This window comes from Gobio gobio (genome assembly GCF_949357685.1).
Source record: "Gobio gobio genome assembly, chromosome: 12".
Lineage (NCBI taxonomy): Eukaryota > Metazoa > Chordata > Actinopteri > Cypriniformes > Gobionidae > Gobio > Gobio gobio.
In genome coordinates, this window is record NC_137105.1 from 751,649 (window position 1) to 765,590 (window position 13,942).

The window sequence follows — 13,942 nt, forward strand, 5'->3', positions numbered from 1 at the left end:
TTAGAACTACTGAGAGGTCCCAAGAGGGAACGAGAGGAGAGCGAGGAGGATTCAGTCTCCTCGCTCCCCTCAGGAACCTGATGATCAGGTCGTGCTGACTTACCTTTTTGTTCTCCAAGAGATTGTGGTGGGCAGATATTGCGGCCACATAAACTTTGAGGGTGGAGGGAGACAGCCTTCGCTCCAACCCCTCTTGGAGGAACGAGAGCACGGACCCGATCGGGCATTTCCAGGGGTCTTCTAGGTGACGAAGAGGTTCCACTTCAACGCATAGGCCAGGGAGGGGCTGTCGCAAGGAGTATGAGTTCGGGGAACCAGGTCCGGCCGTGCCAGTACAGGGCGACCAAAAGGACCTGCTCCTTGTCCTCCCTGATCTTGCACAAGAGCTGTGCGAGTAGGCTCACTGGGGGGAACGCATATTTGCATAGGCCCCGCGGCCAGCTCTGCGCCAGTGCATCCGTGCCGAGCGTGCCCTCGGTCAGGGAATAGAACAGGCTGCAGTGGGAAGAGTCGTGGGAGGCAAACAGATCTACCTGTGCGTCGCCTAACTGTTCCCAAATCAGCTGGACCGTCTGGGGATGGAGTCTCCATTCTCCCGGGAGAGGCTGAAACCGCGAGAGCTCGCCGGCTGCGTGGTTCAGGACTCCCGGAATATGGACAGCACGAAGGGACCTCAGGCGCTTCTGACTCCATAGAACGAGATGGCGGGCGAGTTGAGACATACGGCGGGAGCGTAGACCGCCCTGGTGGTTGATGTACGCTACTACGGCCGTGTTGTCTGACCGGACAAGCACATGTTGACCCTTCAGCAACGCTCGGAAGCAGTGCAGGGCGAATCGTACTGCCAGCAACTCGAGGCAATTGACATGCAGGAGGCGTTGGGGTCCTGTCCAGGAGCCCGCGGCTACTTGTCCATTGCACATGGCACCCCAGCCCGTGGCAGAGGCATCCGTCGATACGACAACATGCCTGGAAACTCGTTCTAAGGCCACACCGGCCCGTAGAGAACTGAGGTTCGACCACGGGGTGAGCGTCTGTAAGCAGGCCCGAGTCACTTGGACCCGGAGCGTGCCAGACTGCCATGCCCATCTCGGGACTCGATCGCGAAGCCAGTGCTGAAGCGGTCTCATATGAAGCAATCCGAGTGGCGTCACCGCGGCTGCAGATGCCATATGCCCCAGGAGCCTCTGAAATAGTTTCAGTGGAAACGCACTCTTGCTCTCGATTTGACGGAGGCAAGTCAGCAGAGACTGCGCGCGCTCGCTCGAAAGCTGCGCGCACATGGCAACCGAGTCGACGTCCATACAGAGAAAAGAGATCCTCTGCACTGGGCAGAGTTTGCTCTTCTCCCAGTTGACCCGAAGGCCTAGACGGGCTAGGTGATGGAGCACCGGATCTCTGTGTTCGCAAACCTGCTCTCGAGAGTGGCCTAGTATGAGCCAGTCGTCGAGGTAGTTCAGGATGCGAACCCCGTGCTGCCGAAGGGGCGCAAGGGCTGCCTCGGCAATCTTCGTAAAGACGCGAGGGGACAGAGATAGCTCGAATGGGAGGACCGCGTACTGATATGCCCGCCCTTCGAAAGCAAACCGTAGGAACGGTCTGTGTCGAGGAAGGATGGAGACATGGAAGTAGGCGTCCTTCAGGTCGATCGCTGCAAACCAATCGTGAGGACGAACGCATTCGAATAGGCGTTTCGCAGTCAACATCTTGAACGGAAGCCGGTGAAGGGATCGGTTCAAGATGCGAAGGTCCAGGATTGGTCGTAACCCACCGGTTTTCTTGGGTACAATGAAGTAGGGGCTGTAGAACCCCGACTTCATTTTGGCCGGAGGGACAGGCTCGATCGCACCCTTCGCCAGCAGGGTGGCAATCTCCGCACGCATGACGGGGGCGTTGGCCCCGATCACGGTCTGGCGGACTCCCCATTAGCAGGGAGGAGCCTGCGCGAACTGAATCGCGTAGCCGAGCCTGACGGCCCGTGCGACCCAGCGGGACAGCCCCGGAAGCTGAAGCCATGCTTCCAGAGACTGCACCAACGGGGTCATACGGACGGCAGACGTACCCAGGGTGGGGCAGCGAGGCAGCGTCACCGGCCCGGACAGGGGAGGCTGTTGGGCGTCCCGAGATCGGGGCACGGTTAACGGCTGCGTCCTGACAGAGGAGACCAGGGAAGGACGTGCGTTCCACTGGGGTCTGCTCTGAAAGGAGGCTGGCGACAGAGAGGGATGCGAGTGGCAGGACCCGAGGGTGGCGCGCACTGTCATCACCGGTCTCTGGGTCCTCAGGGATCGGGGTGTCAGTTCTTTCTTTAACCACATTAGGGTGCTGCTGACCCGGGGGCCAGCAGCTGAACAAAAGATTCTCCCCTGGCCCTCCACCGGGGGAAGGAGCGGCCCTGCTGCCGTCTCCCGGAAAGAACTGCCCATCCCTGAGCTGTCCTCGTCAGGAGCGCCGCTTAGCCTGGCGTTTTTTCGCGGGCTGCGGGGCTGGAGCAAACTGGGACGCCTTCCTGCGGTTGCCTCTGCGCGGCCCGGGTGGAGGCTGCTGCTTGGGTGGCGCAGAGGTTGAGGGAACCGCAGGAGGGCGCCCTCGGCGGCGAGCATACCTGTGCGCTTCAAATACCTGGGTGTGAACATCTCCGAGGATCTGACCTGGACTACACACATCCAGACACAGGTGAAAAAAGCCAGGCAAAGACTGTACCACCTGCGCCAGCTGAGGAAATTCAGGGTTTCACCAGCCATCCTAAAAACTTTCTATCGAGGGGCGATAGAAAGTGTCCTGACTCAGTGCATCACAGCGTGGTACGGGAACAGCACCAGTCACGACTGCAAAGCCCTGCAAAGAGTGGTGCGCTTATCCGAGCGCATCTCAGGCTCAGCTCTCCCGTCTCTGCAGGACACCTACACCAAACGCTGCAGAGGTAGAGCTACTAAAATCATCAGAGACATTAATCACCCTGCAAACTCTCACTTCACCCTGCTGCCATCTGGTAAGCGCTTCCGTAGCCTGATGGCAAAGACTGAAAGACTCAGGAGGAGTTTCTTCCCCCAGGCCATCAGACTCCTGAACTCAGTCACGTGACTTCACTTCACCCCGCACACGCATAAACATACAGGGTGGAGGGAGACAGCCTTCGCTCCAACCCCTCTTGGAGGAACGAGAGCACGGACCCGATCGGGCATTTCCAGGGGTCTTCTAGGTGACGAAGAGGTTCCACTTCAACGCATAGGCCAGGGAGGGGCTGTCGCAAGGAGTATGAGTTCGGGGAACCAGGTCCGGCCGTGCCAGTACAGGGCGACCAAAAGGACCTGCTCCTTGTCCTCCCTGATCTTGCACAAGAGCTGTGCGAGTAGGCTCACTGGGGGGAACGCATATTTGCATAGGCCCCGCGGCCAGCTCTGCGCCAGTGCATCCGTGCCGAGCGTGCCCTCGGTCAGGGAATAGAACAGGCTGCAGTGGGAAGAGTCGTGGGAGGCAAACAGATCTACCTGTGCGTCGCCTAACTGTTCCCAAATCAGCTGGACCGTCTGGGGATGGAGTCTCCATTCTCCCGGGAGAGGCTGAAACCGCGAGAGCTCGCCGGCTGCGTGGTTCAGGACTCCCGGAATATGGACAGCACGAAGGGACCTCAGGCGCTTCTGACTCCATAGAACGAGATGGCGGGCGAGTTGAGACATACGGCGGGAGCGTAGACCGCCCTGGTGGTTGATGTACGCTACTACGGCCGTGTTGTCTGACCGGACAAGCACATGTTGACCCTTCAGCAACGCTCGGAAGCAGTGCAGGGCGAATCGTACTGCCAGCAACTCGAGGCAATTGACATGCAGGAGGCGTTGGGGTCCTGTCCAGGAGCCCGCGGCTACTTGTCCATTGCACATGGCACCCCAGCCCGTGGCAGAGGCATCCGTCGATACGACAACATGCCTGGAAACTCGTTCTAAGGCCACACCGGCCCGTAGAGAACTGAGGTTCGACCACGGGGTGAGCGTCTGTAAGCAGGCCCGAGTCACTTGGACCCGGAGCGTGCCAGACTGCCATGCCCATCTCGGGACTCGATCGCGAAGCCAGTGCTGAAGCGGTCTCATATGAAGCAATCCGAGTGGCGTCACCGCGGCTGCAGATGCCATATGCCCCAGGAGCCTCTGAAATAGTTTCAGTGGAAACGCACTCTTGCTCTCGATTTGACGGAGGCAAGTCAGCAGAGACTGCGCGCGCTCGCTCGAAAGCTGCGCGCACATGGCAACCGAGTCGACGTCCATACAGAGAAAAGAGATCCTCTGCACTGGGCAGAGTTTGCTCTTCTCCCAGTTGACCCGAAGGCCTAGACGGGCTAGGTGATGGAGCACCGGATCTCTGTGTTCGCAAACCTGCTCTCGAGAGTGGCCTAGTATGAGCCAGTCGTCGAGGTAGTTCAGGATGCGAACCCCGTGCTGCCGAAGGGGCGCAAGGGCTGCCTCGGCAATCTTCGTAAAGACGCGAGGGGACAGAGATAGCTCGAATGGGAGGACCGCGTACTGATATGCCCGCCCTTCGAAAGCAAACCGTAGGAACGGTCTGTGTCGAGGAAGGATGGAGACATGGAAGTAGGCGTCCTTCAGGTCGATCGCTGCAAACCAATCGTGAGGACGAACGCATTCGAATAGGCGTTTCGCAGTCAACATCTTGAACGGAAGCCGGTGAAGGGATCGGTTCAAGATGCGAAGGTCCAGGATTGGTCGTAACCCACCGGTTTTCTTGGGTACAATGAAGTAGGGGCTGTAGAACCCCGACTTCATTTTGGCCGGAGGGACAGGCTCGATCGCACCCTTCGCCAGCAGGGTGGCAATCTCCTGTTGGGCGTCCCGAGATCGGGGCACGGTTAACGGCTGCGTCCTGACAGAGGAGACCAGGGAAGGACGTGCGTTCCACTGGGGTCTGCTCTGAAAGGAGGCTGGCGACAGAGAGGGATGCGAGTGGCAGGACCCGAGGGTGGCGCGCACTGTCATCACCGGTCTCTGGGTCCTCAGGGATCGGGGTGTCAGTTCTTTCTTTAACCACATTAGGGTGCTGCTGACCCGGGGGCCAGCAGCTGAACAAAAGATTCTCCCCTGGCCCTCCACCGGGGGAAGGAGCGGCCCTGCTGCCGTCTCCCGGAAAGAACTGCCCATCCCTGAGCTGTCCTCGTCAGGAGCGCCGCTTAGCCTGGCGTTTTTTCGCGGGCTGCGGGGCTGGAGCAAACTGGGACGCCTTCCTGCGGTTGCCTCTGCGCGGCCCGGGTGGAGGCTGCTGCTTGGGTGGCGCAGAGGTTGAGGGAACCGCAGGAGGGCGCCCTCGGCGGCGAGCATACCTGTGCGCTTCAAATACCTGGGTGTGAACATCTCCGAGGATCTGACCTGGACTACACACATCCAGACACAGGTGAAAAAAGCCAGGCAAAGACTGTACCACCTGCGCCAGCTGAGGAAATTCAGGGTTTCACCAGCCATCCTAAAAACTTTCTATCGAGGGGCGATAGAAAGTGTCCTGACTCAGTGCATCACAGCGTGGTACGGGAACAGCACCAGTCACGACTGCAAAGCCCTGCAAAGAGTGGTGCGCTTATCCGAGCGCATCTCAGGCTCAGCTCTCCCGTCTCTGCAGGACACCTACACCAAACGCTGCAGAGGTAGAGCTACTAAAATCATCAGAGACATTAATCACCCTGCAAACTCTCACTTCACCCTGCTGCCATCTGGTAAGCGCTTCCGTAGCCTGATGGCAAAGACTGAAAGACTCAGGAGGAGTTTCTTCCCCCAGGCCATCAGACTCCTGAACTCAGTCACGTGACTTCACTTCACCCCGCACACGCATAAACATACAGTTTAAACATTAACATTCACATACTGCCATTGCACTGCACTTTACGTTCCTATTGTTACTGTGTAACAACCTGTAATAACCTGTTTGCACATCATACTCCTGTTTGCACATTATACTCCGATTTGCAATTATACCTATTGCATGCACATCATACTTCTCTATATATAAATATATATATATATTTTATGTTAACCACTTATTTTTAAGTCTACAGTTTCTCACTTATCATATCCACTTATTTTATATTTTATATTTTTTTATTTTATTTTATTTTTTAATCTTATTTCCTATTTTTATCTTACTTGATTTATTTATAACTCTACTTATGTTAATACTTTTTATTCTAATTTTATTCTATTTCTATTTTAATTTCCCTTGTGTTCTTGTAACTGTTATTTGCACTGTCCATGAAGCGGACCTGTTTACATTTCACTGCCAGTTGTATATTGTGTATATAACTGTGTATGTGACAAATAAAACTCTTGAAATCTTGAGCATGCTGAGGCAACTGCGCGGGCGGTGGGGTGGAGGCAGCAGCTGACCGCCGGGGCAGTATGTGTTTGATGGCCTCAGTCTGCTTCTGAGCGGCCGAGAACTGTTGGGCGAAGCTCTCGACCGCTCCGCCGAATAGCCCATCCTGGGATATGGGGGCGTTGAGGAACCGGGTTCGCTCACCGTCACGCATATCGGCCAGGGTGAGCCATAGGTGTCGCTCCTGGACCACATTTGTGGACATCACCTGACCCAGGGAGCGTGCGGTCACCTTCGTCGCCCGGAGAGCGAGGTCGGTGGCGCACGCAACTCATTGCTGAGTCCTGGGTCAGCCCCCCCCCTCGTGCAGGTCACACAGCAACTTAGCTTTGTAAGCCTGAAGAGTTGCCATGGCATGCAAAGAAGCGGCGGCCTGCCCCGCAGCTTTATAGGACTTCGCCACCAGGGATGACGAAAACCTACAGGCCTTGGAGGGGTGCTTTGGGTCACCGTGCCAGGTCGAAGCACTCTGCGGACACAGTTGCATCGCAACAGAGCGCTCGACTGGGGGGACCCCAGTGTACCCACGAGCCGCGGCTCCATCGAGGGAGGTGAAGGCGGAATAGTTCGCCAAACGTTCACGGGAAGACAACGGGGACTTCCTGGAACGCGCGATCTCTTCATGCACCTCGGGGAAGAAAGGAATTGGAGGAGCGGTCGGACGGGTGTCCGAGCGCGCTGCCCCCAAAAACCAATCATCCAACCCCGAATGCTCAGGCTGAGGGTTCCACTCCACCCCAAGCGCTGCGGCGGCCCGAGACAGCATGGCTGTCAATTCTGGGTCTGACTCGGGCAATGCTGGCGCACCCGAAGGTGGCAGCACAGCCGAATCATCATCATCCTCAGATGACTCCAGCCCACCTTGTGATGCGGCGATAGACATCTCTTCGTCTTCCGCCTCGCTAAACGCCACAGTCGGGACGGCAGGAGCCGGCCCCGATGTAGACGCCTGGACACGGATCGGGTCAGGTGCATGAGAGGGGGGTGTGGGCCGAGGCATGAGCGTCTGAGCTTTGTTCCACACCGTCACCCTCAGATCACCCTGGCCACCAGCCAAAGTGCCGCCTCCAGAGGAGACCGCAGATTGGGGTGTGGCAGAGGGGACTCTCGCTCGTGCCCGTCGAAAGGCAGAAGGGATCTACTGCACCCAGAAGTGCACGAGCGAGACATCCTGAAAAGGACGTGCCACGCGCAAGCGCTTTTGTGAGAGGAAAACCTTGCAGTCGATGCCGAAGCGCCCAGGGAAACACACACCAGCTGTCAGACGGACCACTGCGCAGATCAGCAGGCAGGAAGTATGCGATCACTGGAACGCGCCGTTACACCAACACCGACTGGAAAGCTGCTCGTCTCGAAGAAGCTGACAGAGTCTCAGAAGGCTGTAGGAGTGAAGAGGTAGGTTCTCTTGGCTCCGAAAGCAGAAACATAATGCGATATTGCCACGTACTTCCTTATATACTCAGTTACGTATGCAAATTCCGCATGCCCCATGGCATTGGCACGCCATTGGGCGTTTTCTCTAAGCTCGAAGATGATAGGCTTCTAAGCGAAACCCCCATTCGTTAGTCACTAACGTTACGTCGTAGTGACTGAACGAAAGGGAACTAATATTCACTGGATGGTCATATACCTTTACACCACTAGATGGGGGAAAATATTACAGTGTAGCTTTAACTAAATAAGAGGGATCATACAAAATGCATGTTATTTTTTATTTAGTGCTGTCCTGAATAAGATATTTTACATAAAAGTTTTTACATATAGTCCGCAAGACAAAACAATAGCTGAATCTATTAAAATAACGTTTCTGAACCATTTATTCTCAGTGCTGTGTGTGTGTGTGTGTGTGTCGTTCCCTGGATGATCCACGGCTATGTGTGTGTGTGTTTGTGATGGTTGTTCATGAGTCTCTTGTTTGTCCTGAGCAGTTAAAAATGTTCTTCAGAAGAATCCTCCAGGTCCTACACATTCTTCAGCTTTCCAGCCTTTTTTTCATATTTGAACCCTCTCCAGCAATGACTGTATGATTTTAAGATCCATCTTTTCACACTGAGGACGATTGAGGGACTCAAACACAACGACTAAACAACTGTGTTATTCAAGCACTGATTGCAAGGAAAGCCCCTTATACTTGAGCGGCACGTATGAGGTGTGTGTGTGTGTGTGTTTCTCTCTCTTATCTGCTTCAAGCTCTTGATCAATTATGGCATTTTATATTTTATTGTCTTTTATGAGCTTGATAAAGAACTCTGTCTCGTCTTCTGTCCAAACACACCATCATCTGTAAAGAACGATCCACCTTACGTACGCCAGGTGTTTATCAGTTTTGTTCCTAGCCTTTACGGTTCAAAAGTTATTAGCACAAAAGTCACATTTTGGACAGGTGGTGGCGCTAGAGCGATTGAGTTAGAGACTCCAAAATTGGTGTAATTACAGTTGGGCCAGTCCTCAGTCAGTGTGCCAAATGTCATAACTTTCCGAACCGTCTGTGCTCGGGCCCTAATTACCAAAACAGCTCAAAAGAGTCATTGGTTCAGGAATCAGACTACAGTCGTTCAGCTGTGGATTCAGTAGCTGTCGTAATGGAGGACACAGTGTGTGTGGGTGTGGGTGTGTGTGTGTGAAGAAAACTCTATGGCTTTGTTAATAACAAACGTTCCCGTCCCTACTCCTCATCTGAGGGCGATTGTGTGCAGTCATAGAGTCATAAAGCCGCTTCTCTCTGGATCCCAGTCACTGTAAATAAGACTGAACCCCTCCAGAGCGTTTATATCACGTTTATCATCCAGCAGCTCTGAAACACTGCATTATTACAGCAGGACACGACCAGGGATCGCTCGACGTATAAAGTTGTGAAATTTGGCACACTCATAGAGGACAATATGAGCTGTCACTGTAGCAAATTTGGAGTCTCTAACTCAATCCCTCTAGCGCCCCAACCTGTCCAAACTTTGATGTTTATGCTAATAACTTTTGAACCCTAAGGGATAGAGACAAAATCCTCTGATTCCTTGGCTCAAGCCGATTCGATTGCACCACGTCATTTATTGAACCAGATCATCTTCAGGCGGTGTGGACAAGGAATTCAAGTTGATTCGTCAAATCGTTTTTGATAAACGCACAGACTAATTTGACATAGAGGTTGCGAAAACACACTTAAGGCTATATCTCCGCAGCGTTTTATCGTATTCAAACCAAACCTGGTACAAGTCATCACAAACATGACCTGAGGCGACATGCAGCGTTTTCGGCACAGCGCAACCTACTGGTCTGGAGATACAAAAAATGGCTATTTTTGCTTATAACTTCTGAAGCGTTTGTCCAAAAATCATAAAAGTGATGTCATGCCGAGTCGATTGATATACAATTTTACCATATTGGCCATTTTGTCTGTCGGCCATTTTGAATTATGTGCTAAAATGCTGTATTTTATGAACGCATGAACGGATTGTTACGAAACTCGGTATGGGTCATCAGCACGATGACCTGAAGGAGCCTGAGAAGTTTCGAAACAGCGCCACCTAGTGAAGAATTTTTTTTTTCAAACACATAACTTTGGGTGTGGTTGACTTATTTTCACGAGAGTCATCTCCTTAGACTCCTGAATTGTTGCTGAGTCCAACGATACCAGACTTGCCAGGTTTCGGCGTATGGTTTGTGCAGCGTTGTAATATAGCGCTTATAAAACATTAGCTGATATCTTCGAAACCGCTAGTCCGATCGAGACGAAACCAGCATCAGAAGTTCTGAAACATAGGTCGATAGCAGTGTTAATTTCGTTGACGAATAATTTTCGTCCAAATTTTCGTCAACAACCTTTTTTCACTGACAAAAACGAGGAGAATAGTGAGGTTAGTGAGGGTGGATTAGGGCAGAGATGGGGTCAGAACTGATGTCCTGTGTCTCAGATGAGCACATTTGATCTGAACTGATCTAACCTCTGGAAAACACACGATCTACAGGCTCACACACCCCCAATCAAGCTCCAGAGCGGCTCAATCAATAACACACACACACACACACACACACACACACACACACACCCCCAATCCAGCTCCAGAGCGGCTCAATCAATAACACACACACACACACACCCCCAATCCAGCTCCAGAGCGGCTCAATTAATAACACACATTTATGCTAGACCAGTGTTTATGAACTAATGCTGATGAATAATCACAGTGTTTACTTTACAATGTTTATATAGTAATATGTTTTAGACGGTTTAATAAATAAACTGTATGTAATTGAATTCCCATTTAATTCATAGTCAGGAGGAAAGACCAGTATTTGACACATATTCAATACAGTATCAGGGTTATAATAGTTCACTAAAACCATTGAAAAAATCTCCATTACTTGAAATTAAATAAATGTTAACTGAAATTAAAAAAAATAAATAAACAAACTTATTTGAAGCTTTAGCTTAACCTGATATAGCCTACTGACTAAAACAGAAATACAAAGTTATAAAAACTATAGAGATGTTTTTAAAAAACAAACAAAAAAAGTTAATTGAGCTCTTTCATGTATTTTTAATGTCAAAAACAAAATGATGTCAAAGTGACAGTCGGTTATGTAACGCTTAAATGCTTAATGTATTACAATTTAACTAAACTCATTAGATTTTAGGAGAATAAAACTAGACTAAAACTAAAAACAATTCAGGCGACTAAAATATGACTAAAACTAAATCAAAATTGTCTGTCAAAATTAACATAGGTCGATAGCTAAACGCTAAACGCTAATGCCCAAATGTCCAAATATTGATAGTAAGGGGCAGTAAAATCCAATCAAAGTCAGCAGTCAGTCATTTTTTTTAGTGTTTTTTTCATATAAATGTCTATAACTCCAAAACGAAATGAGATATTTTCACCAAAATAGACTCACACATGTATGGACTCACTCCGAGGACACATTAACAAATGGTGGGATTGTGCCTCTTGGTGGCGCTATAATAGAACAAAACATGAAATTCCCATAGACTACAATGCTTTTTTCAGCCTTTTTGCCTAAAATCATCTTAAAATGTGTTTAATTGCTGCCGTTGATCTGACACTGCCAGCCATTTTGGCATGTCTTGCCTTCTTCTTTGCGCTTGTCCCTGATAATGGCTGTCTAGTTTTTATTTTAGTTTGGTATATCAGGTTAATGAAACTAAATGAAAATACGAAAAGTTTAAGTCATTTGCATAAAACACACCCACACCATCTCCATATAAGGGCTTTCCTTACAGCCTTTCGCCACTCTCCTCAACTGTTTTCAGCCCGATCCGAAATGTTCTGTTCAACAAACATCTGTGTGTGTGCATGAGACCGTGTCTTAACTACACACGACGCGATAAGATTCCAGCGACTAGCAACTTGTCTGTCCACACCAGAGGCGATGCGACTACGAGATGCGACAAATCAATCAAAAACCACAGCCAATCAGAACAGCGCGAGGGCGGGCTCTCACGGCAAGTGCACAGCACCAGAGATTAATCCTGACGGCACTCGCAAGGAAATGGATAAGTACATAATCAAATTCACAAATATCACGGCATTTAAACATTACTACAAATACATACTGGGTCACTAAGACAATCTTTGTCATAGAATAAACTTGTTTGTTCACTGTTGGAACGTTCTTGTTTCATTTGTTTATTTCAAGATCTGAGGTGAATTATCCACTGTTGCTTTTACCTGAGATTATGTTTTATGTTGTTCAGCCGCGACGTCGCAGACATAGAAACCGTTTCTAAAATAGATTCATCGCGTGTTGTCGTCGTGGCTGGTTAGGACAAAAACTCCAATTAACATGGAAAAGATACCTTTTAACGCGTGTCGCGTCGTCGCGTCGCGTGTAGTTAGGACACGGTGTGAGACCTATAAAGACTGTATAATCCAGTAGTCTCACCTGTACACTAGCGAGTCATCGTACGTGCCGTTGTATTGGACCTGGAACATCCGAATCCCTGGGATATTGCGCTGAAAGTTGAACTTCACCAGAGCCGTAGAGGAGGTGATTTCGGAGATCAGGACCCTCTTCTCCTGCCCACCCTTAGTGTTGCTCATCGAAGTGTCTCCGCCCGTCTTGGCAGAAGTCGCGATGTCGGACGACCCCGGGTCCGGCTCCTGGACCAAACTGGTGTCGTTGGTGAAGTGCGGAAGTTTGGTGATGGTCAGGTCCACCGTTTGCTGAGCCTCTCCAGATGGGTTTGATGCCACACAGGTAAAAGATCCCGAGTCCTTGACTGTGCTGATCAGGATGTCCAGGGTCCCGTCCGCATGGACCACGGTGCGGCTGGAGTTGAACACCAGCTTCCCGTCGGGAGCGATCCAATGCATGACGGGATCCGGGTCGCCCCGGGCTTTGCAGCGCAGGGAAACCTGCTGGCCTTCCAGCGCTCGGGTCTCCTGCGAGTGCCTGGTGATGAGCGGGGGCTCGCACAAGAACTCCTCCTCGGAAACGGTCCAGAAATAGCGTCCGGCGAGATGTTGTGGCGCTGCACACGTCTCCAGGTCGTCCTCGCGCCGGAGTCTCCGCAGCCACAGCAGCTCGCAGTTACAATGCAGAGGATTTCCCCCGAAACTCAACGCGAAAGACGTCGGGCCCAAAGCACCGGACGTGGCCAGAACGCCGGCGCGCTGGAAGACCGGGTCGGGCGGAAGCTTGTGCAGTTTATTGGAGGTGACGTCCAGCCGCTTGAGCTTCTGAAGCCCGGAGAAGGTTCCTTCGGGGATGTAGTTGATCATGTTGTGGTCCATGTTTAAAGTGTGCAAGCTGATCATGAGCTGGATGGCGATCCACGGCGCGCTCTCCAGGTTGTTGTAGGACAAGTCGAGCTCCTCCAGAGCCAGCAGGTCGTTGAACGCTCCGATGTGGATGTGCGTGAGCTGGTTGTTGTTGAGGATGAGATGGTGCAGCTTGGACATGCCGCTGAACGTGTCGTTGGTTATATGGGTCAAGCGGTTGCTGTCCAGATGAAGCGCGCGCAGGTTCTCCAGGTCATTGAAAGCGTGAGGCGCGACGGAGCCAATCGTGTTCCTCGAGAGAGTCAGGTCCACCAGTTTGGTCATGTTGGCGAAGTCCTTGCGCTTGATGCCCGTGATGAAGTTGTCCCCCAGCCTGAGCTCGACGGTGCGTCTGTCAATGTTCGGAGGGACGAACAAAAGCCCCTTTTTATCACACAAGGTGGCCAGATTAGGGGAAAGAACCTGGCAGATGCAACGCTTTGGACAAACCTGGATCTTCTGGGCTTTCAACGCCATTACAACAACCATCAGATAAATGAGTAGCATCTCCATCTGGGTGGCGGTGTTGGTTAAACAACCTGTGGAGGAAGCAAACAGAGAGAAATTAATACTTTAATTCAGCAAGGACGCATAAGATTGATTTATAATGTTACAAACGATTCTATTTCAGATTAATGCTGTTCTTTTGAACTTTATATAAATGCATCACACAAATATGAACTGTTTTCAACACTGAAAATAATTATTCATGTTTCTTGAGCATCAAATCATCATATTAGAATGATTTCTGAAGGATCATGTGACACTGAAGACTGGAGTAAGGATGATAAATT

The 13,942-nt window shown here is 51.2% G+C and overlaps 1 protein-coding gene across 1 annotated transcript in view; it reads right to left on the bottom strand.

Moving 5' to 3' along the window:
* lrfn5b (leucine rich repeat and fibronectin type III domain containing 5b) overlaps window positions 1–13,661 on the bottom strand; it is a gene marked incomplete at both ends in the record, with an annotated part of 15,302 nt that extends 1,641 nt beyond the window's left edge. The window contains one exon of the mRNA XM_079832199.1: window positions 12,271–13,661. Within this exon, the coding sequence (XP_079688325.1) occupies window positions 12,271–13,661 (1,391 nt within the window). The remainder of the gene's footprint in view (window positions 1–12,270) is intronic.
* Window positions 13,662–13,942: the final 281 nt, after the last annotated feature.